At 36.8% G+C, this 27,711-nt stretch overlaps 1 protein-coding gene across 2 annotated transcripts in view; it reads right to left on the minus strand.

The window, feature by feature from the left end:
- The window catches only part of Mei4 (meiotic double-stranded break formation protein 4), a 171,406-nt gene that overhangs the window by 121,863 nt on the left and 21,832 nt on the right, over nucleotides 1-27,711 (minus strand). Inside the window, exons 1-2 of one of the 2 annotated variants that reach the window (XM_042281384.2) lie at nucleotides 22,291-22,502; nucleotides 14,993-15,238 (exon numbers count right to left, since the gene is read on the minus strand). In XM_042281384.2, the coding sequence (XP_042137318.2) occupies nucleotides 14,993-15,238; nucleotides 22,291-22,354 (310 nt within the window). In that variant the 5' untranslated portion in view covers nucleotides 22,355-22,502. Of the gene's footprint in view, nucleotides 1-14,992; nucleotides 15,239-22,290; nucleotides 22,503-27,711 lie in introns of those variants that run through there. The other variant, XM_042281385.2, reaches the window with a different exon arrangement.

Below are 27,711 nucleotides of genomic sequence, written 5' to 3' on the forward strand. Positions count from 1 at the left end.
AGTGACACCAAGCAGTTTAAATCTCCTAGCTAATTCAACCAAAGGGTCTTTCCACTGTCACGAAAATTTTACCCATGGAAAAGCCCACAAAAGTAGTACAGCTGCTCCTCCTTGGCCTTTTCATAGCCCCAATACTTAGTCTTTCTGTCTCACAACCATTCTGGCTTAGTTTTATTTGCTGGTCTTTCTTTTCTGAAGACCACTGAGTGGGCTTCTCTTTGAGGAGTTGGCTTAGCCACCTCCTTCTGGGACTCACTGCCCATCCAGTCTAACTTTTCTGTTCTTTTCCACTCTGAGCAATTCAACACCACAGCCTGCTTTATTCTCTTCTACATTTAAAAAAAAAAACAGACTCTGCTATCCCTTCCTAGTTGGTGTAGCATGAATTGTTAGGAGGTCTTATTAACAAAAACAAACCTGGAGCCAGGTATTGGGGTGAACGTTAAACGATCGGAGAAACAGAACCAGCCACAGCTAACCGCACCTCGTCAGTTCCTCAACTGATCTCGTTTCCTCAGACTGGAAGCCTCTGTGTCCTCACCCAAGCCTAAAAGCTTAACCAGTCCCTAGTTCCTGGTCCTCACGCCTTATATACCTTTCTGCTTCCTGCTATCACTTCCTAGGATTAAAGGTGTGTCTTACCATACCTGGCTGTTTCTAGTGGCTTTGAACTAACAGATCCCGATGGATCTCTGCCTCCAGAATGCTAGGATTAAAGGTGTGTGTGCCACCATTTTCTGGCCTCTATGTCTATCTAGCTGCTGTTCTGTTCTCTGACCCCAGATAAGTTTATTAAGGTGCACAATATATTGAGGAACAATATCACTACAAGTTGGTTCATAGTTATTGTTGTCTGTTATATGAATAGAAATTCTATTACTTCTGTATTGTCACTATAGGAACTACAGAAATAAGAATTGTATTGAATAAGAAATGAAATGATGAATTAATGTAACCATTTCAAGATATCTTGCCTCTCTAAGCAAACACAAACTCCTAATCAGTAAACAGACTTTTTCTTCTTTTCTACTCTTCAAAATCAAGCACCACACTGAGAGAACATGACATATTCAAGTATCTGCTCATTATTTTCACTATTTCAGTAGATTCTCATTATTTATTTCTGAATTTAACAGTATTGAGAAATATTGTAACTAACTTTCAGTGTTTCCATAAATTTTCAATCGATAAACACCCAAACTAAATTGTCAACTTACTATATCATATTTAAAAGCAAACAAGACATCTGTAATTTTAATTCATACCCTAATTCTTTCATCTTTCAATTCCACTCTCTAAATCATTTCCATATTTTTGGAAGACAATGTGGAAAGGTCAACCTATAGTTGTAGGCTTTGCCTCTCCAGATCCTGATTTCCTCATGCAAGCCATGCATATTTTATTAATGTATATCTGCTTAGGAGAAACAGATAGGAATACTGATCAGGCAATGTCCCAAGTCTGAGCTGTCTCCCTGGAAAAAAAAAACCATTCTGACTAGAGGATTTTTACAGCCTATTATGTATAGCTGGTGACTTTGGAGGTTGGTCTAGTTTCAAGATTTTTTTTATACTCCATATATTGAAACCAGGCTATGATATGTAAAACTTGTTAAAAAAAAAAAAAACATCAAAATTTCAGTGTGAAGCACTAGCTACTATACTTTTTCCTAAAACCTTATTGACAGTCACAGGTACTAAGCTAATTATTTTCTATTAAGGAAAGGGGAAATCTCACAAAATTCGGGCAATCTTGGCCATCACTGTACTTTGACATCATTGCTTTTAATATGGTTATAGTGGGCAATTCTAACTTCCTATGCCCTTTCTTTGGCAGGAGCTATTAGCTCCTACTCTGAGCTACTGACAGTTCAGACTATCTCTAGTAACTGCTAAGCTTACATCTTAAGATAACTTGACATCTCCAATGAAATAATCTTGCAGTACTAAGACACAGAAGACATTTATAAAATCTTCTTTAATGTTTATTTTGGTGACCACTGATAGTGTTTCCTACAAGTGATGACAACAATCATGATAAAACCCATAAAGCACACCTCTAATTGTCTTAAGACAATCCCGATGTATTTACCTATTGTCTGTCCTGGGTATTAAGAGTCCCTGAGAAGTCTATTAACCCAGGTGAGAGGAGTCTGCCCTGGACACCTACTAACCCCTAAGAGTTCAGAATTGGAATGTGCAATTTTATGTAAATACCACATTCACTGCAAGAGAAGTCTAAGACTGTTATCTTCCAAGTATCCAAAAGAAAAGGAAAAATATTGGCCCATTAAGTTGCCTCCCTTTCTCTTTTTAAGAATGAAATATTTTCAGATCTTGTAAGTACTAAAAGCTAAATCACACAGGCGACCATCACTTTGAATGAAAAGCAATTCTATCTCAAGCTGGGCCTCTTGTACCTGTAATCCCACACTGGAGAGGCTGGGGCAGGATGTGTTTTAGTTCAAAGGTAGCCTGTGTTACACAGCAAGTTCTGGGCCAGAATCTCCATGTCAGAACAAAAGAAACTTTGTCTCTGTTCTAATCCCCTTTGAGCACTCTTTTTCTTCTCTTTTTACGGCCAGTAAGTTATTCAATAAACTAAATTATTTTTGTCTCAAAATGCACTAATATGGAATCTTTTCATTGACTTGCTGGGCTCTACCTTTGTTCTAGTGTTTTCTGTGTTAAACACCAAGGCCGAAAGCAACTGGGGAGGAAGGGTTTGTTTGGCTTACAGATTACATACAGTCTATCACTGAAGGAAGTCAAGACAGGAACCTGGAGGTCGGAACTGAAGCAGAGACTGAGGAGGAATGTTGCTTACTGGCTTGCTTCCTCTGGCTTGCTCGGCTACCTTCCCTCATGCAGCTCAGGCCCACCTGTCTTGGAATGGCACTATCCCAGACAGGCTCAGATCTTCTACATAAATTTTCAGTCAAGACAATATCACACAGACCTGACCACAAGTCAGTTTTATGGAGGCAGTTCCTCAGCTAAGATCGCTTTTATTTAGACATGTCTAGACTTGTGTCAAGTTGACAAAAGCCAACCTGCACAATCCACTCCTTGTCAAATTTGACATATAAACACAACACCTGAACTAGAGCTTGTCCTTTCTTTGTCCTCAAGATCATATGTAAATATCACAATAAAAAGTACAGTTAAAGTATACAAGGCCCACAGTCTTTAAAAAGTTCAACATAGTAAAAGTGCAAGGTCTCCTTAAAAATCTAAAGTCTCTCAACTATGGGCTCCTGTAAAATCCAAAACAAGTCACATACTTTCTCAATGTAAGAGAGAAGAACCACAGAGCACAGTTACAGTTCAAAGCAAAACCTAAACTCAATATTATGAACAGTTCATTATCTGACACTGAAATTCACTCATGATCTTCTGGGCTCCAAAGAGCTTAGAACCTATAATGCTGACACCCACTGCACATATATCTTGTTTGGTAAGCTCAAGCCAGCCTCACTCTACACTGGTTACTGTCCTGGTCAGTCATCCCACAGTCCTGGCACCTCCAATATGCTGGGGTCTTCCCTGCAATTGTGGCTACAACTACACCCGTGGCCTCTCATGGCCTCTTACAATAACCAGCTTCTATTTCTCTCTATGACTCCTTTAACCCCAGCATCTCTACTATAACTGATGATGCACCTTCACCAATGGTGTCTCTTGGCTCCTCACAATCTCAAGCCTCAGCTTATCTCCAGGACCCCTTCATGTTTTCAAAACCAGAACCACAGGGGAAGAGTCTTACACATTCCCAAGTTTTGCTTCCAGCTTGAGAAACAGCCTTTGGTCCCTTTGGAACATAGCATTTGTACATGTGAACTCATAAGACCTATAGTTGTTGCCTATATAAGGCCAGCTGAAGACTAAGCAAGTCAACATTCCTGTACAGAAGGTAGCGTGGCTCATGAGGCCACACTCTTAGTTTGTACTGCTATGTATTGTCAAGAAAGTAAAAAGGGGCTGGAAAAACCATTGCTAACTAGCCATACATAGGAGCCTGAAAGCCTCCTAACAGTCCAATCCTTAACCCAGCCATGCTATCAGCCTACCTAAAAATGCAAGGCCTATTACACTGTCCTTTCTCACCAGTAATTTCAATTCTTGCACATCTCACAAGCAGAGCTATTAGTGTGCCAAAATCTGTACCCAGTTGTATTCCCCACCCCCACAAAGGGCCTATGTCAAGTGCCTTATTCTCTCTGGTTTGTTAAGATATAATTAACAGGCCGGGTGGTGGTGGCACACGCCTTTAATCCCAGCACTTGGGAGGCAGAGCCAGGCAGATCTCTGTGAGTTCGAGGCCAGCCTGGGCTACCAGGTGAGTCCCAGGAAAGGCGCAAAGCTACACAGAGAAACCCTGTCTGAAAAAACCAAATAAATAAATAAATAAATAAATAAATAAATAAATAAATAAATAAATGATATAATTAACAAGTAAAATCATTATATTTAAGACGAAGAATATAATACAAGTTCTGTTATAAGTACCCTTTGTGAGATGGTTGTCAGGTCAATTAATATATCCATCATTTCAAATACCTAACATTTTTGTGATAAGAATATTTAAGACACATTCTTTCAGCAATTTCTATAAACACACTATTAATAATTATGATCACTGTACTGTAGATGTCTTCAAACTTTACTCCTCCTGTCTACATTAAATCTTGAACCATTTGACCAAAACCTCTCTATTTTCTCCCTACCTCCAGTATTTTGAAACAACAACAACAACAAAAAAAATGCATGCCTGTACTTATATGTGGAATATAAAACAGATCTCAGAGAAGAACAGAGCAGAAGTACAGAGCTGGAGTATGTCAATGAATACTTCAATGACTAAAAAAGATTTAAATTAGGTAGGATTAATACTACAAACTGGTAATAAAAGCAGTTATGTTTAATATTGAAAAAAAAGTTGCCCTCTAAAACAGCAGTTTCAATTTTGGCTGTATTTTAGAATAACCCTAAAGAAAATGAAAAACACTGATGCTTTAGAGCAATCCTTCACCTCTAGATCCTGATATCACCTCTAGAAATCAGGTGATTCTAGCATAATAAATAGTCAGGGATGGTAAGCACCACACCTGGAATAGCCCATGTATACCAACACTAAAGCGACAAACATTTTCAGAAATATGTCTAAAATAAAAATAAATTTACAAAATGAAAACTACAGACCTCTCTGTGGTTATTCATTTTTGGAGTATGGGGAGATACCTATGGGAACTCCTGATTACTAACATAGACTTGTTGGTGCAGAAGATCTGGACTGATATTGCAGTTGCTGTTAAATGGTATAAAAGAGCACCTCAGCTTGCCATTGCTGTGTTCACAATCTGCATGGTCAGGCTCCGTCCTTCCTTTCAGTCTTTCTCTCTGTCTCAGTCTCTGTCTCTCTTTCTGTCTCTGCCTCCCTGCCCCCCTCCGCCCTCCTCCCCTCTCTGCAGATCACCTGGGCACACACCTCTCTGGCTCTAGCTATCCCTGCCGCCTCTCTAGTCCTGTTGCACAGCTACACAGCCACACAAAGCAGCCTATCACCAGGGACCGACAACTGCTGAGAAATTACAGATACGATGAGATGCTTCATGGTTCGCTGAAGAAGAACTAATCAGATGAGGTTAAACATTCATACAATGCACAGGTAGAAACAGCTTCAGAGTCACTGAAAGCACAGTAAATTATTAATAAAATTAGGTATTAAAATATGCAAACTACAATCTAATTTGTAAGAAGTAGGTCAAAGAATGGGGGCATTCTGTTAAAAATACTACTTTATGGAAAGAAATGGGCAAATTATACTAAATTCCAGGGTAAACTGTATTTGTTGTTGGAATAACAATGGGCAAAAGCAAGATGCCTAAAGCCTGTAAATTCTATTTTAATTACAAATTAGGAAACTTTAAATATTATATAAAGCATGTATATTCTGTTTTAATTACAAATTAGGAAACTTTAAATATTATAAAATATTTAGAAGGAACAGAAGTCATCTTTCACCAAGATACATCTCTCAACATAAAATTTAAACTCCTTCTATGAATCACAATTTAATTTACATCAGAAAATTTACCAAGCCTCATGAAAATAATTTCTATTATTTCATAATTATTAGCTTAATTTGAAATTATACTTTACTAGACCCATAAATACTTTGGAGAGCAAACCTATGTCCAAGGTCTCACTGAATCTAAAACCATGGGAAAGCAGAAAAGCAACTCAGTTATTTTTCATATGAATTTAACTTAAAAAATAGAGGTGTTTTTAGCACCAGAACATTGAAAATCTAAAACCCAGATTTCAGTGAACAATCTATTTCCTGTATATTTTATGGTACACACACTGGCAGAAATACTCAGAATGTATTAAAGACATATAAGCAGTATTTATTTTAACTCTGAGAAAAATTGGATACTGAAAGCAACAGTCATATACTTTCTCCAAATTAATTGATGATGTGAAACAACGGGTCTTTTCACTGGCAAAGTACATCTCAAACCACTCTAATATCTCTTTTAGCACATCAACATCCCAAGACATCCCTTTGAAGTATTCTCAGCTGACTGTGTGCCACATATACTGAAATGTGCGGTTGTCTGGATTATTCTTAGAAATATACTCAACATGTTTTATTCGAAGGTCAGTTACTTAAGGTTCTAGATGTCCTGAAACATGATGTAAATACAAGTGGTACAGTTCTGCCTTTGTAATATAAAACTTTATTTACATGGAAAAATTGTTCTGTCTTATTGTCTATAATTTTCTGATGCTCATTCACAGCAACATATTTATTTTTATCTCATTTACCTGGGATACTTTTCAAATGATTGTTATAGTTTAACATTCATATAGATTGCCAGTAAGCAATATACAGAATTTCTGCATAACTGTGCTTTCCCTACAAAATGTCTTTAAAAATTACTTAAAATTGATATAAGAAACAGATGCTTTCTTGAGGGGAAAAGAATAGCTGCCTTATACATATCTATAATTCACATCCTAAAATATGGGGTGTCTTAGTAGATCTCAAACAGCATTCACAGATGCTTACTGGGGAAAAGGGCAGTAAGGATGCAGGAAGAAAAGGGGGACGACTAAGGAAAACAGAAGTTAGCCCTAAAAAAAAAGCGACAATATTCTACCCCTGGATTCTTACTATGCTTATATATGTATCTCACTTGATAGTATGAAACAGTATTAAACACCACTCCTAAAACCCAGTTGATGCCACTGATTGTTTGCTGGCTTGCTTTCTCTTAACTCCGCAGCCTTAATCAGACTCTAAGTGAACACTGAATTCTGGAATTGCAGACTCAGTATTTTTGCTTGGGAGTACGAGATGCTCTAAGGCCTGCTGCTCTCTTCATTTACTGCATGCAGGTATTTTATCAGGCAGTAATTTGGTTTCTATGTGTTCATTTCCAGTCACTTTTTAGATTAAGTCTCATGACCGTATATTTCAGTTTTATTTCTTTAAACCAGTACCATAGAAACTTCAGCATTCATCATGAGGACCTAAAATAGTTGTTAAATCATAGTCTGCTGGGCATCCAAAGTTTCTGATTCAGTTTTCAGGTAGGATCTGATCATTTTACTTTTCCAACAACTTTCCAACTGATGTTGTTTATTGAAGGAAATATCTTAATGTCAGAGGGAAACATTGTTGAGGGCTCCACAGGACCCCACTCAATGTGCTATCATTTATTTAATTCTAGATAAGCTCCTCCCTCTGCTTTTCTTGTTTAACACTGATCATGGAAGAGTTATGGTTGACTTCCAAAATAGAAATTAAAGCTGCAGAGAAATGAATGCAGAAATGAAAATCCAAAGGCAGTTGAAAAGAATTAAAGAATGGGACCAAAGGGTAGATGTGTAAATGAAGACTACTTGAAGTATGTGAACCTTCAAGGATAATGCCAAATTGATGCCCAGCAAGACCATGAGAGCCTCTTAGCTGTGGGCCCTTCCATGGGGCTCAGGACACCCTTTCCTGCTTCTATTCATTTTTATTTTGGATACGTGTAGCAGGCTACCTAGGATTCTTTTTTTTTAAATCCCCTCCTTCAATATCTTCCATTTTCCTGTCTTCTAATTCTTTATAACTACCTTTACACACTCCCCACCTTCTATTCTTATTTCCTGTTCATTTCAATCATCTCATTATATTGAAAGGAGAAGTCCTAGCCTTGCCAGTCACACCAGAAGCATCCACACTACCTGAACAGAAATGGAGACTCTTAGCCCCGCCCCCATTTGCCTTGCTTATTTGATTCTATTTTTTGCTTTGATCATGAGAATGTCAGTATACTGTACATTTTTGAGAGATAACTACATGGATTTTGTTCACTGAATATCCAATTTATTCTAAAAAAGCATAAATTTCATTCTCTAAGCCTTAATATTAAATTCAGAATCATCACACATTTAAATTTCCAATACAGCCTTAATTTCAAAAACAGATTAACATTGGGGCATTTTAAAAGCATATATACAATATACAAAAAGCTAAAAATAATCCTAAATATAGAAAGTATATTGAAATCTGTTGTAGGTTTAGGGGTATAGCTAAGAAATAGTGTATATACTTAACATCCATGATACCATGAGTTCAATTTCTAGAACCAAATTAATACTAGTAAAACTAATAATGAGAAATATCTGTGCTATTGGCTGAACTAACAAAAAATCACATTGGGCAAACATCTAAAAATCTGAAAGTATTCTAAACAAGTTAAGCTTCTTTTTCAAAAAAGCTGCCATTGTTACTGTCCATTTATTTTGATCTGATTATACTTCCTGAGAGGTACTAGTCCAGAGATTCATCCTATCAACATATCTTCAGCAAGATGTTAGACTTACTCTTTAGCTATATCTATTGCTACAAAGGCTAGGAAGATCTCAAAAAAATAGATAAATAGATATATAGATAGATATATAGACAGATATATAGATATATAGATAGATAGATAGATAGATAGATAGATGGATGGATGGATGGATGGATGGATGGATGGATGGATGGATGGATGGATGGATGGATGGATGGATAGATAGGGAGATAGATAGGGAGATAGATAGATAAAAACCCTACACACAAATGAGCAAGGATAGGATTTTATAAATATCAACATGACCACATACATTTACTCTACAAATAGTCACTAACCACTCCAGAAAAGGCAAGTACTGGGCTAAAAATCTGGTTATACTGATGGTGAATATCAACACAATCCTTGTAAGCATGGTTCAGATTCCACAAGCCAGACAGAATTAAACCCTTATAATTTACTTTACACATGCTGTGAAATACAAACTGTGATACCCACAGCATGAAAATCTAATTTAGTCTAGAGAGGTAGTCAGAAGTAGAGTACTGAAACTGTATCAGGAAGAAATGAATAGTATATAGGTAGACAAATAGGAAAGGGCGGATATCCCACCAGAAGTAAACAATGCATGTATAAGCTTCAAGAGAAAGCAAAAGGAAAGATAGTATGTGAGAAACTTCCCTGTGCCACAGTACAGAATGTGAATGAACCCAAAGTTAAGAGATAGATAGATAGATTCACAAGTAAGCTCCAGCCAGACACTGCACAAAGTTGTAGTCCAACTTAAGGATTTCAGGCTTCTTCCCAAAGCAATCAGAAGACTTGAGATAGGGTGCAGTCCAGAGTAGTAAATGCTGATGCTGCAAAAAGAAATGTACTTTAATTGGGATAAATTAAGCAAGAGAAGTAAAGTTGAATTTGGATAATTAGGTAAAACTATTTCCATTAGGAATGGCCAGATATGGAGAGATTCCAGTGATATATAGAAAATAGAGTGCGGTAATTCAAGAGGTTACTGGGCACCTAACAAAATGTCCTAGAAACCAGCTTCTGCAAAGAAGATAGTTAAATCAAGTAATCAGATTCAGAGATGAACCAAGGAGACGGGATGAAGGATGGCTTCTGTCTGAAATGTTAACCATTACAGAATCAACTCCATGGAAAGCTCAACCTTTGAAGGTCTAATCTGTTCCCTGTGTCAGTATGTCTTTGGTCCTTCTATGTCCTTTTTGGGCCATTAGCACCTTTCTGGCATAATTCTATGCTTTAAAATTTCTCTCTTCCATTTATTCAGCCCTAGATTAAGTACTGGCAAATTTCATGTGGCCATCTTCAACAAAGCTGTTCCAGACTGAAGAATATTATTTTTCTTTCATTTTCTCCCCTATATAACAGGCACCATGCTCATTATTAATTCCATTCACTCATGACCTCCAATTACTCCTCAGAAATGAAGAACAAAATACCTGTTAACAATGATTTCACCATCCTCCATTTTTTAAAAGTTCATTAGTAAGAACTGCTTCATCTACAGAGCAACGTCACTGGGGTGCAGTTTCATCTCACCCTCATAGGTTTCCATCCTGACCACGTTAGCTAATGGCTACCACAGTCCCAAATCATCTCTTGGCTTGGCAGAGTGCATACAAGAAACAAGAGGTTGGGGAAAAGGTTTTTCTATCTTTCACGGGCCTCTAGCACTTCATCCAAAGAGGTAGAGCCTCTCAATTGCTTTCTGACTTGCACTGGCCAAAATTGGGCTCCACAAAACTTAGATCAAAACTCTCACAGGCAGCCCTAAGCCTTTTATGGGTCAACCCACCAGCCACAAGCATGTTTTCCAAATTAAATGAGGAACTTTAAAACAGAAAGGAGCTGCTTACTGAGTAGAGAATTGTGTCTGACACAAATCACCAAAAAGGCTGAGGGAGACGCCACAAGGTGTCCAAGAGTCTCCCCTTTTGTCTGCTTTCCTCACTTGCTCCTTTCTTTCTGCACTTCCTTCTTCACTACGACAGAACATTTCAAAAACTCATCCTTTCTGTAGTAAAGTTCCTGAGGAAGTTAAGAAAATAAATCAGAATACAAAAACATCTGGGTTTCTCAGATGGTGTATAAACCATTCCAGCTCTGCTTTATTTAATTCTAGACTATTCCATTAGTTCAATGGACAGCTGATTCTGTAAAATTATGTTCCCCAGACTCTCCATCTTTCAAGATGGGTTTGATTCAGCATCTATTGAGAGCCTCTGAACACCTATGAACAGTTACAAATAGAAAGCAACATTAAAGCTGGGCGGTGATGGTGCAAGCCTTTAATCCCAGCCCCAAAAAAAAAAAAAAAACAACAACAACACTGAAAACTCCAGAAAGAAATATTTAATAATATAAATATGTTTTTTTCTATATTTTGATTCTTGGGAGTAGCTTTTGTAGAGCGAATCCTGACCTCCTTTCAAATTATCAATCTTTAAACAACTACTAAGCTCTTCTTCTACTTGCCTGTCATTCTAATGCCACCGTTTGCTTCATTTTTCATCCCCTTTTTAACAGTTACTCAATTGCTGCACATACTCAGTTATTCCTATTTTGTAAGATAGAAAGATGGACTACTTCCAAGTGTCTGTACTGAAACACTAGACATGCAACTCCTGCTGCAAGGAAAACTGACTTTAATTATATGATTTTTGAAAATTTCTCTCACAGGCACTATTAAGTGAAAAATATAACAGACAGTATCACTCAGCCCCTTACTGTTCATACATACTCACAAACAGCATGTACACTATGTCACCGCTACAAATAGATTTTGGATGGCAAGGAATATTGTTGATAGCATAGAAACTTATGCTGGCAAAGTTCAAGATAGTAATATTTTACCTTTTACCATTATATGAATTCTATAAGTTCATGGAAGAAAAAGAACAATTGTTTGCTATTTGTTCACTGGGTATACTCAAACAGCTCATTGCCAAAAAGGAGTCTATAGAGACAAAATATGGCTATTAATTAGGTGGTGCTATTTTGGGGCTTATGCCTGAGATTTTAGTAATATTTAGATTCTAAGTCATCATGTTTTCCACATGCTAACTCATCATGTTATTGACACAGTTCTTCCACATTAGTATCTCCCCATTACCCACTGCATGCATGTGTTTAATACACTGGCACACGCAAATATGAAGGTGCCTCCTTATCTCTGCAAACCTTTGAAATGTTAGAATCAAACATCCCTCACCTACCCTCACAGTTCAGTGTTGTGATATTTTATTTCTGCTTTAATGAATAAAGCTTGCCTGGAGATCAGAGGAAAAAGTCAACCATTTTTTTATAAGTAAACACAGAAGTCAGGCAATGGTAGCACATGCCTTTAATCTTATCACTTGGGATGCAGGGATCTGTATGGATCTCTGTGAGTTCAAAGCCACACTGGGAACAGAGCCAGGTGTGGTGGCACATGCCTTAAATTCCAACACTAGTTAACCATGGAGGTCTTGAGGTCTGTATAGACAGACAGGAAGTGACAGAGCTGGGCAGGAAGAGGAAGTGATGTAACTGAACAGAGAGAGCAAATCAGATGGCAGAACAGCAAGGCATACAGGCGTGGATAGACAGGAAGAAGTATTTCGCTCTTTGGAAGCTGTGGAGTTGGTGAGGTAAGGTTAGCTGTGACTTTCCCTATTTCCTTGATCTCTCAGGTTTTCACCCCCATATGTGGCTCCAAATTTTTTATTTAATAAGACCACTTAGAAATTCATCTACAGTTCAATTATCCCTGTAAGTCTTAAATTGTAATTATAATTACTTAAATGTTATGAAAACTTCTAAATATAAGTTTATAACTCCTGCCTGCTTCCCTGCTCTGAGTTTTCTGATCATATATCTACCTCCATTCTAGGTAAGCCCTACATTTGCCGGGAGTAGCCTCTATTCAGACAAGCCTGCACTCAATATTTTATCCTATAAATTTTCTATGTTCACATAGAGAGTTTCAAAATCCATTTAATAAACTGAGATGGAAGTTTCAATATTCTTAAAATCACATTTACATGATCTCTGAACACATTCCCAACAAACATCAGAAGTATCTACTTTTGAAACCATCCCAAGACATCTATCCTGTAAGTTCTGATTCCCATGAACCTAGTTCAACTCATCACTCTTCAACAAGATTATCTTAGTCTGATTTTCTGTTATTTAACTAAGAAACCACAGACTTATAACACACAAAGAATACAGGTGTATTCAGCTGATACTTTAAGAGGTCCTGGATAAGTGGCCACATCCGATAACTTTCTTGATGCTGGGGACTCTGCATAGTCCGGAGTTCTGTGGAAGAGTTGAGAATCATAGGGCAAGAGGATTTCAGTACACAGAGTCTAGCTGATAAGTAATAACAGACACACTCAGATAATGATCCATTAATATACTAGTCTAGTCATCTTCTATAGGTCCCAACTGGCCACACCTCTCAATGGTTCACACTAAGGATTATATTTTAACATGAATTCAAATTATGGGCTTTTGTGAAAGTTTTAAAAATTAAAATCCCTGCCTCCAAGGACTGCTATATTCCACATCTATTCACTGAATATGTATTGAGAACCCTATAATGTGTTAAGATTTAGGCTCGGAAAAACTAAAGATGCCTCCTCTTCAACGAATCCAGACACTAGATCTGGAAAAAAGGTGACAACCCAGCAGCAAATCTTCCATACACAGAATGACTCATGGAAGATGAAATATGAGCAGAATGGTCAGCAAAGACCTCACTGAGGAGGTGACATTTAGAAAAACTGAGCAAAAAGCACAGAGAATATCAAAAAGATAGCAGAGAAACACCCTTCACAAAAGAAACTTCAAGGATATAAGATGGGAGGGTGGATAAGGTAGAGAGGAAGAGATGAGTAGACATGACATCAACTATGAGATACTATGTAAAGTTTTAATCTAAAATGAAACAAAAGTAGAAGTCAGGGAAGTGTTTTATGCAAAGAAGTAACATGATCTAATTTATACAGTGATCTGATTTATGTATTTTTTTCCAGTTACCAGATTGTTTCCTTATCAATCTGCTTCAAACACTTCCTGAATGAAGCGACTCAGGTGACACACATTCCAGATGGCTCAAGGGAACCCTGGTTTGCTTGTACTGTCCCAGAATAACCGCTAATACATTCCCCTCTAACTTTCCCAAGAGTCCTAATGAAGGCGTTTACATGTTGAATGTAATGACAAAGAATACAGTAAAACATCCTTTAATTGTTATGCAGCGCCTTTCTGAGCTTTCACAAAGCAGCTCTCCTTTCTTCTTGTCATGGCCAACTTGCTTACAGGAGTTCTGGTTGCTCCTAAAGGCAGTGCTACTGGGGTTGTGAATGGGTGCATACTCCCTACTGTCCCTCTTGGCTCACACTTCTGCGGTTTGCTAGGTGCCCGGCAACATTTTCATTGACAAGTACACAGACCTGGAGGACCAGAGCTCTGAAACCTTCAATGAAATCAACCAGGATGAATGGCTTCCTTGGCATTTTGTCATCCTCTCTATTGTGATACATCACCGCTGGGCTAATTTTAAGTCTGTTTCTCCCACGAGAATGGTAGGTGATCAAGAGAGAAAAAATAGTACCTCATCTTGCATATTTTGGGGCCCTAATTATTCACCGGAGCTGGTACTTTATAAATGACAGCTATTATATAAAAGAAAAATACAACAGAATTTAAGAATGAGATTTTAGAATGAATTTCTTCGGTCAACCCCAAACATGCTTGTTACTGAGTGGTAGCATGGTTGGCTCTAAGATACGGAAGGCCTTAGGTTCAATCCTCATTATAGTCATTACACAATAACAACAATAATAAACAACTATTTTCACATCTGGAGTACTTTAATTCTGTTAATCTCCTAGTCTAATGTGGTTCCACTCATTAAAAGGTGACAATAACATGTAATGATTAACTCAAAGTCCAAAAAAAAAAAAAAAAAAAAAAAAAAAAAAAAAAAAAAGCACAAACAAAGTAACAAGAATTGTATGGGGCAAAAAGGAGAAATAAACATTCTCAGGTTTTTGTAATAAATTTCTAGCAAATTCTGGTAATAATAGGTGTATAAATTACTGACAAGTGATTTCACCTACTCACCATTCTTAAGCAATCCTGAAGAAATCCTACTCAGGAACAGTTTTTGACGTAATAGCAGAACTTCAGCTTCTAAAGCTTCAACTTTTGATTTCCATTTGGACTCCTGCTGGGTCACCAAGGTGGCAAGGTGCTCTGTATATTCTCTGCTGCTTCTGTCTGCTGGTTTTGAGTGGATAATAGCCAAAGCCAGCGCCAACTTTGAAGTTTTCAAATACCATGTCTGAATATCCATCTTGGCTTTTGTCCCTACCACATAATGAAAAGAAGTTACAAAATTTCCTTTTAACTTTCACAGAGTATTTTATTTGAACAAAATTGAACTTCCAGAGTAGTGCTAATTAAAAGTTTATAATTATAAATTGGTTCTAATCAACAGAAACAAAATTCTCAAGAATAAAAAAAAAAAAAAAACTAGTAGGAGACCTCATGAGTTTTCCCCGTCTACTTTAGCATGTCTTTTGTTGTCCTTGTTCAATTCATGTTTAGGTAGTCATATTAGTAAGTGTAGCTTCTGACATAACTAGGAAAGACAATCTCAGAGTCCTCAACTAGACACAAACAACTATGGGAAAGTAAGGAACACTGAGAGTAGAAGAAACACTCTTCCCCAGTGAAGATCACAACTGGTTATGCAATCCAAATGGTCAGCCCTAGAAACATACACAGGAGTAACATTATATAGGCTGAGCAGGCTGTATTTAGCAATATGTACACATAGACATATATGCATGCAGCAACAATTAATGAATAAGAAGGCCATAAATTTAAAAGAGAGCAAGGGAGGGGTATATGGGCAGTTTTGGAGGGAGAAAAGGAAAGGAGAAAACAATGTAATTATATTATAATCTCAAATAAGCAATAAAAAATGTTTCAAATATTTGCCCTGTTGAAGTTGTTTGATCCTGCACTTCCAACTATTCCAATTGCTGCCCTGAGTATACGTTTCCAAACCATTAATATCTCAGTCTTACAATATGAATACACTGAAAGGGAGAACGTGATGCATGATCACCCTTAGTTTAATTCATTAGTTTAATCATCATCTCCACTGAAGGGTAAGTACATTGTGGCTTCCACCATATTTTACTGGATTACCACAGAGGCTTTGAACATAAAACATACTATAAAAATGTTTACTGTGTAGTAAAAAAGTACAGTAGCTGCTCATGCCTGCAGTTTCCACTTTCATTACATACATTCATCCTACTTGCAGATCGCAGCCATTTGAATAAAAACTTACATATATTTTGAACATGCACAGATTGTTCTTCTTGTTATTAATCAATGTCATGCAACAACTATGCACAGTATTCCCATGCTTAAGTATTATAATGATGATTTGAAATACACAGGATGATATACATAGATTATATGTGAATAGTAAACCATTTTATATTAAGGACTTGTGCATTTAAATATCTTTATTGTAGTCAGAAATTTTCCTGTGTCCCACACAGTCTTGTAGCCACTCAAGACCCAAATAAACACACAGAAGCATATATTAATTATAATTGCTAGGCCATTAGCTCAGGCTTATTACTGACTAGCTCTTACAATTAAACTCAGCCCATTTCTGTTAATCTATATGTTGCCATGTGTTCCGTGGCTTTACCTGTGTGCCATTACATGCTGCTCCCTGGACAGTGGGATGGCATTTGTCTCCTATGCCTTTCTTCTTCATATATATATATATATATATATATATATATATATATATATATATGGATTTCCGGCCTGCCTCAGAGCTGCCTTGCCATAGGCCAATACAGCTTTATTTATTAACCAATCAGAGCAACACATATTCACAGCATACAGAAAGACATCCCACAGCACTTTATATTTGAGGGTATCCTAGAAACTATTTCCCCAAAGCTCAGAGATAACCATGGATTGTTTCAGAAAATTCAGTGTGTCTGGTTACCACATTGATACTAACAACACAATTTCACATTATAACTTATATTTTATTAACGTCAATTTCTCAGGCCTATCTTCCACTACGGTAGGGCTGCACTACCCAAGTTCTTTCCTGTTCAAATCTCCGCTAATGCATTTTAACCAGTTATGATGCCCTAACGTCCTTATAGCTGCCTAAGACTCATCTGTGTATCCTTCCTGGATAACCCATAAACCATTGATTCAGTGCACTTTAAAATGATCTGAGAATGAATCAAACTCCTCAGATTTAACCCCACCCACAGTCACATGCACCTATCTGATAACCTGCCGTTGGGAAATAAAATGGCACACTGTGATGAGTATTCTAATTGTGCATGTACATGTGAAATCCAGAAATCAATGTTGGGTATCTTCTTTATCAATTCCCCACTTATTTTTTGAGATAGTCTCTCTCACTGACCCAAGGATCTTGCCCATTAGTTAAGCAAGCTGGCCATTAAAGCCCAGGGATCCTCCTGTCTCTGCCTCCCCAGCATTATGATTATAGATGCACACTACCACACCTGCTGTGTAGATGGGTCTTAGGGATCTGAACTCGAGTCCTCATGTCTGATAGCTCAACAATCTCCCCAGCCTTTAATGATTCACTAACATTGGGCTGAACACAGAACTCTGTGTGCAATATGCTTTTCACAGTGCTGTTTTTATACTGAAAACTGGGGTGGACAACTGAATAGTTGAGCATATAAAGTCAGGATTAGAAATGTGACTGTTACTTAGTCATCAAAAAGTAGATACTAGTAGGAAAGGCTTTATTTGGACGCAAAAGTATTAATGATGCACTGACCTAAGTAAATGAGAATACGAAAATCTAAATATAGTAAGGGCCCCAGTTACATAAAAACAGAAACACAAAAGCTGTAAATTAGTACTTACATGGAACTGTAGAATTACTGATTTTTATACTTACATTTGTCTGTTATCCTCGTTATTCTCAGTGACCACGTATCACATTATATTAAATTATTAAAGAATGCATTTCCAAAATGAAAGCACAGTGACACTTTGGAATCTTTCACCACTGCTGCATACATAGTATGCAAAGACTACATACTAGTGAGATGGCCATGCTGATTAGAATTACAACCCCACTAATTTTGACTTTGGCAACCGTCATTCCACTTGCTGGTTCACCAGCCATCTGTCGTGTCAGGAATAGGGCTAAGGCCACAGACACCTGTTGCTAATCTCAGAGAAGCACCCTGCATACAGATCACAGACACACAGATGATCTTCCCTGAAGAAGGAACCTTGCTTGTATATTAACAATATCGACTCCCCTCCTCCACATACATATACACGAACACACGAACGAACACACACACACACACACACACACAACCCACTAGAACCTATTTAAGTTTGTTTCAGTTAGAAAATTTTCTCAAATGCAGGTGTGAATAGTGGGAAATAACCTAGAAAGAAAAACTGGAAAAATAGTTTGGTAACATCAGAGTGAAAAGTTTTCCTAGATCATAAAAACAGCCAACTCCCCCAACATCTTGCAGAAATACTTAATTGATTTAAGTCATTTGATTGAATTCATGTTCTGATTTTTAGACTTTTTATGAGATTTGTCTTTAAACCATGATATCATTAATCAGAAAAAAGATCAAACTGCTAAGTCCTTTGGTTTGTTAATAACTCAGGGTCTGAACATTAATTAGAATTGAATCACAAATGAGCAGAAACAATTGCTAACAGAGATGCCTGGTGCAGAGTTGTGGGGTATAAATCAAACTGAGAACACATACAGACTACAAACTACAACCAGACAGGGCTCCTTGGGGTGTGTGTGTGTGTGTGTGTGTGTGTGTGTGTGTGTGTGTGTGTGTGTGCGCGTGCGCGCGCTGTGTCTTTTAATGTTCTGGTAGGCATACAATTCTATTTGCCCTAAAATCTTATGAAAGAAGTACAAGCTTCTATAACATATAAAATATACGTTTGGCCTTTGTCCCCAGATTTTGACACAAAACTCTTGAACCCCTGGGATTAGAAACTCCCAAGTGGTAATAGATACTTATATTCTAATGATGTAATTCCCAGCATGTTTCCAAATGGGAACCGAATGCCAGAGACACCAACCATAATTAGACAGTTGGAATTGTCATTAACAACTCCCATCTCAACATCAGGGGAAGAGCAGAGACAGAAGACGGGAATAATAATGGGTCTTGCCTACCTACTGACACCTAGAGCAACAAATAATTAAAAAAAATTAAACAATAGAGAATAGAGAGATCCCAGGCTAATAAACACATCAAGAGGATAGGAGGATACTGCATACAAAATGAGTATCACAGCTTTGTGCATTCCACACCACAGGGGCCATTAGTGTCTCTTCCATTCATTCCTGGCAATGAATCTGTTGTTGTTTTTTCACTCTTTGATCTCTGAGGGGCCTGCCACCCAGCACCCAAATAAATACACAGAGAATTATTCCTTCTTATGAATGCCAGCCTTAGTTTGGCTTAAATTATCCCAGCTACCTTTTGCCTCTGGTCTTTTATCTTTCTGTATTCTATATACCTTTCTTTCTTACTCTGTTGATGGCTGTGTGGCTGGGTGGCTGGCCCCTGATGTCTTCCTCTCCTTCTCCTTTTCCCACTGCTCCATCTTCTCTTCCCAGATTTCTCCTTCTATGTATCCTCTCCACCTGCCAGCCCTACCTATTCCTCTCCTGCCCTGCTATTGGCTGTTCAGATCTTTATTAGACCAATCAGGTGTTTGACACAGGCACAGTAACACAGCTTCACAGAGTTAAACAAATGCAGCAGAAAAGAATTCAACACATCTTTGCATCATTAAACAAATGTTCTACAGCATAAACAAATGTAACACACCTTTAACTAATATTTCACAAAATGAATCCTTTGTGGCACACTATAAACAGCATTATTTACTTTCTGATTAGTAGATTATAAAATCCCTTATTTAGTTGGTTAGGGCACAGGTAATCTGAAGATCCTGCATCAGGCACCTGAGTCTTTGTAACTGAGCCAGAACACCTGTACAGTCTAGCACTGTCTTTGGGTTACAGGGGTCAGAAATGAACTGAATTATCAGACACCCCATTGATATCTAGAGAATTAGAGAATTTGTTGTTGTAACTGGAAAGAACCTTAGCTTCCTAACTATATAGAGAGAGCCTTTTTAAATTCAACTTATACCCAAATAAATATAGTAAATAATTAAAATGAACATTTAATGTTCCCCAAGTAAGTCTTTTGTGTCTTTGAATTCTTGGTAGTTTGAAATATAAAGCTTGATATATATATATATATATATATATATATATATATATATATATATATATATATTAGTTTATATGGGATTTTTCTTTCCACTTGGGAGCAGTCCTTACTATAAAAAATCCTCCATTGAGCTGTGGAATACTAATCTAGTGGGTTCCTATGGTCCCTGTATTCTCCATCTGGCAATGAATGCTACCCTGTAAACATGGTTTCTGTAACTATACTAGCCCTCTCTCTTCTGTTTTCATAATGAACTCTAATATGGTATTGATGATCAAAACTTCTGAACTACCAAAACAGTTTAAGTATAATCCAAGACTCTAAAGTTGCTTAATTTCCAAGAACACTGATGAAAATCCTTTAATAACAAAAGCCACAGCTCACTCCATCATACTAGTAAGAATTTATAATAATTTTTCACAAGAATCAATTCCTAATATGTTCTAAGCATCCACAAAAAGGTTCTGACCTTTGTCCTTGCAATATAAATTGGTTTTGCCTTTATAAAGCATCCACAGCTACATATGAAAATTACTCCTCTAAATGACTCATAGGATATTTTGTTTATCAAAAAAAACTGTCATGAAGCTGAACAGCTAATAATGATTAAATTATTATATGTGATGATTAAATTATATAATAATTTATTAATTTATATAATTAATAATTTATATAATTATATTATTATATAATAAAATTAAGAAAAAGTATTTCTAGATTTTTTTTAAATATGGGAAAACATGACCAACAAGGCATTGACTACAAAGTAGAACATAAATTAGCAAAATTGCATTTTTTTAAAAAAATTCTGATAGAAAACATACATGGAGATTTGGAATTAAAAGAGGAAAAAAGAAAATGAGCAAAAAAGAATAAGAATAAATGAAATGGGAATGAAGAAGACGGGCTTACACATTGAGTGGGTTGAGAATGAATGATAATAATATCTTATTTATATCATCCTATGTTCCCAACTTTTCACAATAAACATGTAAAACACAAACTGCCTCCGTATTAATCCTACAGAAACTTCCCGTATGTTATACTTTTCAATGTAAAACTTATAGGACTTTTTTTAAAAAAAAAAAGAATAAAATAGGAAGGATTAAATTGGGGGGTGGGGAGTGCAAGGGCAGAATAGAGGAGGGAATACATGAGGAGGGACAAACAGAGCTAAAGGTCTTTAAAAAAGTCATATAGGAATCTACTACTGTAGAAGCTTCCTAAAATGTATATACAAAAATATATTCATGGAGATTAGGCTCTAACATGGCAACAGTTCCCCAATTAGACACCACAGGCTAACAAATAAAAAGCTCAGTGACAGAAAGAGTTTACCACCTCTGGAGTGGTTGGCCAGTGAGGTCACACAAATGCCCACATATCACAGGATATTGCCAATGATCTTGGTCACCCTCCAGGACTTAGCAGCAAGACTATTGCTGAAGATAACACATACTTGAGTACATGGAGAAATCTGGTATCGACCTGGAAGCTTCATCCTTACGGGATAGCTTATATAGTGCTGGAAGAGGATATACACACTACCAGAGGAGAAAATTAATCATCAATCCCACCCCAGCTGTGAGCTCTAGGAACCACAATGATAACCAGCCTGCAAGACATACCTACTAGTGCAACAGAGCACAAATATCATGGGATTTTTGTCCATTTCTAATTCAACTGAGGGCAAACTTCACAAGAAACCCACACTTGCTGTGGTTACTGAGGCCAACAACCTGTGGTTATATGGGTCATAGACCTTAGAAGAGAACCTACTACTATTATTCTGCCAAATGGGCACATTTTTGAACTGACTTCTAATGACTTGACATATTGGGGACCTACACATTAATGCAACTCACAACCCTCATCAGAGAAGCATCTATTTGCAGTAGCTGGTAATTAACACAGAGACCCACCACTGGTCAAAGTGCAGAGGACAGGAGACTACAGGATGCTCATTCTAACTGGGACCCCGGCACTGCAACCCCTCCTCGCAAGGCTCAGGGGTCATTGTGGGACAGGGGATAGGAAGGTTTGAAGAGTGAGACATGATGGATGGCTACAAGGAAACAGTGTTACCCAGACATAACGGACGTTCGCACAGAAGAAGCCACAGCAGGTGCGACAGCAGCATGAGGTCCATGCACGTTCAAAACAGACCAAATTCCATCATGGAGAGGGGAGGCAAAACAAAGACCCTCGCTCAGATTTCTCTGGGAACTAATAGCTGCTAAGAGGGGAAGAGTCAGTTTTCTTTAAGAGCGTGGCACCCGGCAAGCCAACCGACGCTCGATGGGTGGCCGTACATCCGAGAGTCACATACTTATGGGCAGCACGAATTTACTCGGTAGGTTAAAATTTAAGAAAAAATTAAAAAGAGGACACAAAGTTGGTGGGTAGAGAAGGGGCAGGTGGACCTAGGAACTGGGGGATGGGAGGTGAATATGACCAAAACACATTAAATGAAATGTTCATATTTTAATATATATTAAATTAAATATATATTAAATCATAGAAATAATATAAATTAAATTTAAAAAAAATAAAGTACTCATCTCACCACATACACAAAATCACCTCAAGGTTTACTCAATATTTAAATGTAAAAGCTGAAATTTCAAATATACTGGAAGAAAACACATGCAAAGGATGTTTTTATATTTCTGTTAAGAGTTTTCAAGTCTGATTGCAGAACACAGGCAAAAAGAAAATAAAAAAGGAGCCGGGCGGTGGTGGCTCACGCCTTTAATCCCAGCACTCAGGAGGCAGAGGCAGGCAGATCTTTGTGAGTTCGAGGCCAGCCTGGTCTACAGAGCGAGATCCAGGAAAGGCGCAAGGCTACACAGGGAAACCCTGTCTCGAAAAACAAAAAAAAAAAAAAAAATTTAAAAAAATTAAAAAGGAATAAAAGTAGACAAATGAGATTGTATCATGCTAAAAATATCTTAAGCCAATGGAACAATCAACAGAATAAAAATAAAACATATGTATTTGGAAAAATACACCTAGTAATGCATTAAATATGCCAGATATGAAAAGAACTCACTTCAATAGAAAGAAAACAACCCAAAAGAAAGTGGACAGAGCCTAAGACATTTGTCAAAAGAAGACATACAAATAGCCAACACATACGTGATAAAATGCTCTACACTGTAAGCCATCAGAGAAATGCAGGTTATATACCCAACTTGTTACTTCATGCCTGGGAGAATGAATTACCCAAAAGACAAGAGTCTAAACAGGTGTAGCTCTGTGCTAGAGAGCCCACCTTACCCTGAGCTGCATCCCAAGTACTGTAAAAAAAAAAAGGTGGGGGGGGGCAGAGAGAAAGAAGGAAGAGAGAAGGGAGGGAGGAAGGAAGAATGGGTGGGACTCGGGAAGGGAAAGGAAAGAAAAGAGGAAAATGAAGGAAGATAAAAAGATAAAAGAAAAACTTCTTGTCAACAGACAGCAGGTGTTTGCCTATCAAATAAATGAGAAAGAAGTATATTATGAATGGATTATGGAATAAGATTAAGTCTCAGAAATGAAAGACATTCTACCATTTGAGAAAGCATGAATGAATCTGAAATACATTGTAAATGAAATAAACCAGGACAGAGAGACAAATGCAGTATCATTTTGGATCAGGAACAAAGGAAAGGACAGAAAGATAAAAGAGAGATATATAAAATATATCACCAGTTTAAAAAGTCAAGCATATAGAAGTAGAGAATAGAATGAGAGTTGCTGGGTAGTGATGAGATGTTAATTAAAAAGAAACAAAGTTTCTCTTGGAGTGAATAAATTGTAGGGACCCTGGGAATATGATGGAGATTATCATTAATAACAATATAAACTTAAAAGTTGCTATGATAGATCTTAAATATTTTTTAGCACAAAACTCTATTATGTGAGGATATATGAACTAGTTTGGTTTACTGATTTCCCAATATATATAAATGTCAAACTATTCTAATGTATACAATAATATATATATAGTTGCTTATTAAATAATATAATACAATGTTCATATATGGAATATTCATTAATTATGAGATGTAGGAAAATAAATAGAGGTGAGTTTCAGAAATAGAAAATGGAAGATGGGTTTAGAGCATCAGTTCTCATCCTGTGGGTGGCAACCCCTTTAGAAGTTGAACAACTTTTTCATAGGGGTCACCTCAGACCATAGGAAAACATAGATATTTAAATTACAATTCATAACAATAGCAAATTATGGTTAAGAAGTAGCAATGAAAATAATTTTATGGTTGAGGATCACCACAACATGAGGAACTAGACTAAAAGATAAAGCATTAGGAAGGTTGAGAACCACTAGTTTAGAATGAAGCAGCAGAGAGCTTTATTCCTATTAAACAATGAACTAAAAGACATTGGTAAAACATTCCTTAAGCCACTGAGATGAATGTGGTCAGAAAAGTCAAAATAGCAAAAGAAATACCTATGAACAAGGATAGGGAAATATGTACTCATCATATATCAGTATTGGGTCAGCAGAGCACTGGAAATAACAAAACAGTAAGTTATGATGAGATTTTTAAAATAATTAGTTCACTATAGTTTGGACAACATCTAGTATTTAATTTTTGGATTAGATCCAGCTGACAGATTCCCTAATGATTGTTATAGTTTCAGCGCACAGTTACTGGGAAGTGCTCAGCCGATTAACAACATGTGAAGTTTTACATAAAAGAATCAGGAGTTACTAAGATTTCAGCTCTGTCTACTTTAATTATTAAGGCAGCTTTAAAAGCCTTCCTAGCAGAATCTGGGGGATGGGAATCTGGTAAAGATAAAACGGGTGCTGTCTATGCGGTTTTCTTTTCTTTTCTTTTTTCTTTCTTTCTATTTCTGTTCCAGTCCAATCAAAACAAGCCAGCTATCATTTTTTTCTTGTTAAAAAGGAAGAGTTAACTCATCATAGACCAAAGTCTCTAAGCCTCCTACTACTGTTTCACTGGTTTGGTTTTACATGCCCCCACCCTCTCCTTCCCACTCCCTCTTTGCTATAGAATGCATTTTCTTTGAACTCTTTCAGAAACACATATGGAAACGATGTATCACAGACATTTTATAAATTACCAAAAAGTACACTGCTTACACAACAAATCATATACTATGTTACCATCAGCTTCTAATTCATAGATACCCAAAAAGAAATGGGTGCAGAGGGTTACTACTTATGGGTATTTAAAAAAAATGTTTAGAGGAATTTACAGTGCCTCTCAGTTACACTATTTCATAGAGTGAAATAGGTATAATCCTGAAAATATATTTTTAAAAACACCATGTTTGGGGCTGGAGAGATGGCTCAGAGGTTAAGAGCACTGACTGCTCTTCCAGAGGTCCTGAGTTCAATTCCCAGCAACCACATGGTGGCTCACAACCATCTGTAATGAGATCTGGTGCCCTCTTCGTACATGCTGTATACATAATAAAAAAATAAATAAATCTTTAAAAAAAACATGTTTATTGCAAGGTATATAAAATATCTGAGGAACTACATAACTCAAGCCCATAAATTTCACAAATTTGTATTATTTAAACGTTATACTCTAGATCTCATAAAAATGAAGAGACTATGAAAAACATAGACTAAAAAACAGCCAGAAAAAGTAGCAAAGCACTTCCCCCAGTCCCAGGAGAGAGGGGCAGCTGGCTTCCAAGGACCACCTAAGCCAGGTATTCAGTTTTGAATAATAAAAGACTAGAGGCAAGATGAAGAGGCAAATTACCAAGAATATGTAAACGTGACCCCATCAAAATAAGGTCCAATTTGCAAATACTGCATTACAAAACAAACAAACAAACAAACAAAAACCTCTTCCTAACCAATTTGAACTTTATTTCTGTACAATGTGAGGATATGAACTCAAGGAAAAAAATAAGTAACCACACAGAAACATTTTCCTTTGTACTCATTTTTAACTCTGAAAACATATTCTGTTCCTCTGAAATCTCAGGAAGGGAACTACAAATTCCTGCCAGCAACTGACAGTGTTTCAAGGCCTCTTTCAGTGCTTCATTTTTCTAAGACAATCTCATAATCCTTTTTCCTGTTTGGATTTCTATTTCAAGGCAAACTAGATTGCAATTCTAGTGTCACAAGCCTAAATCATATATTAAAAAACACAGACAATAAACATCAAATATCCATACATGTTAATTGCTATACCACTCACAACAGCTAGAAAGTAGAAACTTGTCTAGCTGTCTATTAAAAAAATGGATAAAGAAAGCATCATACACACACACACACACACACATGTGCACACCACAGGCACAAATGGAATTATTTTCAACTATAAAAGAAAATGAAGCCATGATATTACATATAAAGCAACAAAAATAAGCCATATTTAGAAAAATAATGCATATTTTTCCTCATATCCAACTCTAGACCTAAATTTATGAATGTGTGTGTGTGTGTGTGTGTGTGTGTGTGTGTGTGTGTGTACATACGGACATAAAGTATCTGTGAGCATAGGTCCTGAAAGAAGCATAAAAGAAACCATGAGAGAGAAGAGATCTTGAAAAGGGGGAGGAGGCAGAGCAAAAAAAGGTAGGAAAATGTTTATGACATAAAAGCAGAAAGAAGGGTTAAATATGGGGGAGACAGGGAAGGCAAGAAGGAGCAGGTAGTGGGACTGAAGGACAGAGGAGGGAGGGCATATTAGAACAATGTATGATGACACTTATATATATATATATATATGCTATACATATATGAAAATGTCATAATAAATTTAATACTTGGCATACTAACAAATAGAATTTTAAAGTGGAAAACATACTTTGAGCACAGAAAAGGAAGCAATGAAGTTATGTACAATCTATGCTAATAAATTTGACAACTTCATATCAAATAAATTAATACCAAAAAATAGAAAAAAGATACTAGACTCAATACTAAAATAAACAAACAATCCAGTCTGCATCTACTAAGGGCATTGGATTTTTACCAAAAACACTGCCATACTCAAAAACAGCATGCCTTCATGATTCCACCATAGAATCTAACAAAACATTAAGACATTAAGAAGCAACTGTAAATACTTAAACCTAAAGTTTATTATAAGGTGCAGAATACATCTTAACAATTTTAATAAAAAAGATGGGGGGAAAAACAGTTTCTCAGAAAATTGGGAATCAATCTACCTCAATATCCAGCTATACCACTCTTGGGCATATACCCAAAGGATGCTTCATCCTACCACAAGGACACTTGCTCAACTATGTTCACAGCAGCTTTATTCACAATAGACAGAAACTGAAAAAAAAAAAATTCTAGATGTCCTTCAACCAAAGAATGGATAAAGAAAATGTGGTACATTTACACAAATAGAGTGCTACTCAGCTGTTAAAAACAATGATATCATGAAATTTTCAGGCAAATTGATGGAACGAGAAAAAAAAAATCATCCTGAGTGAGGAAAGATAAATGTTAAATACTCACTCATGAGTGGATATTAGCTTTCAAGTAAAGGATAATCATGC

Source organism: Peromyscus maniculatus, chromosome 7, assembly GCF_049852395.1.
Source record: "Peromyscus maniculatus bairdii isolate BWxNUB_F1_BW_parent chromosome 7, HU_Pman_BW_mat_3.1, whole genome shotgun sequence".
NCBI classification, from domain to species: domain Eukaryota; kingdom Metazoa; phylum Chordata; class Mammalia; order Rodentia; family Cricetidae; genus Peromyscus; species Peromyscus maniculatus.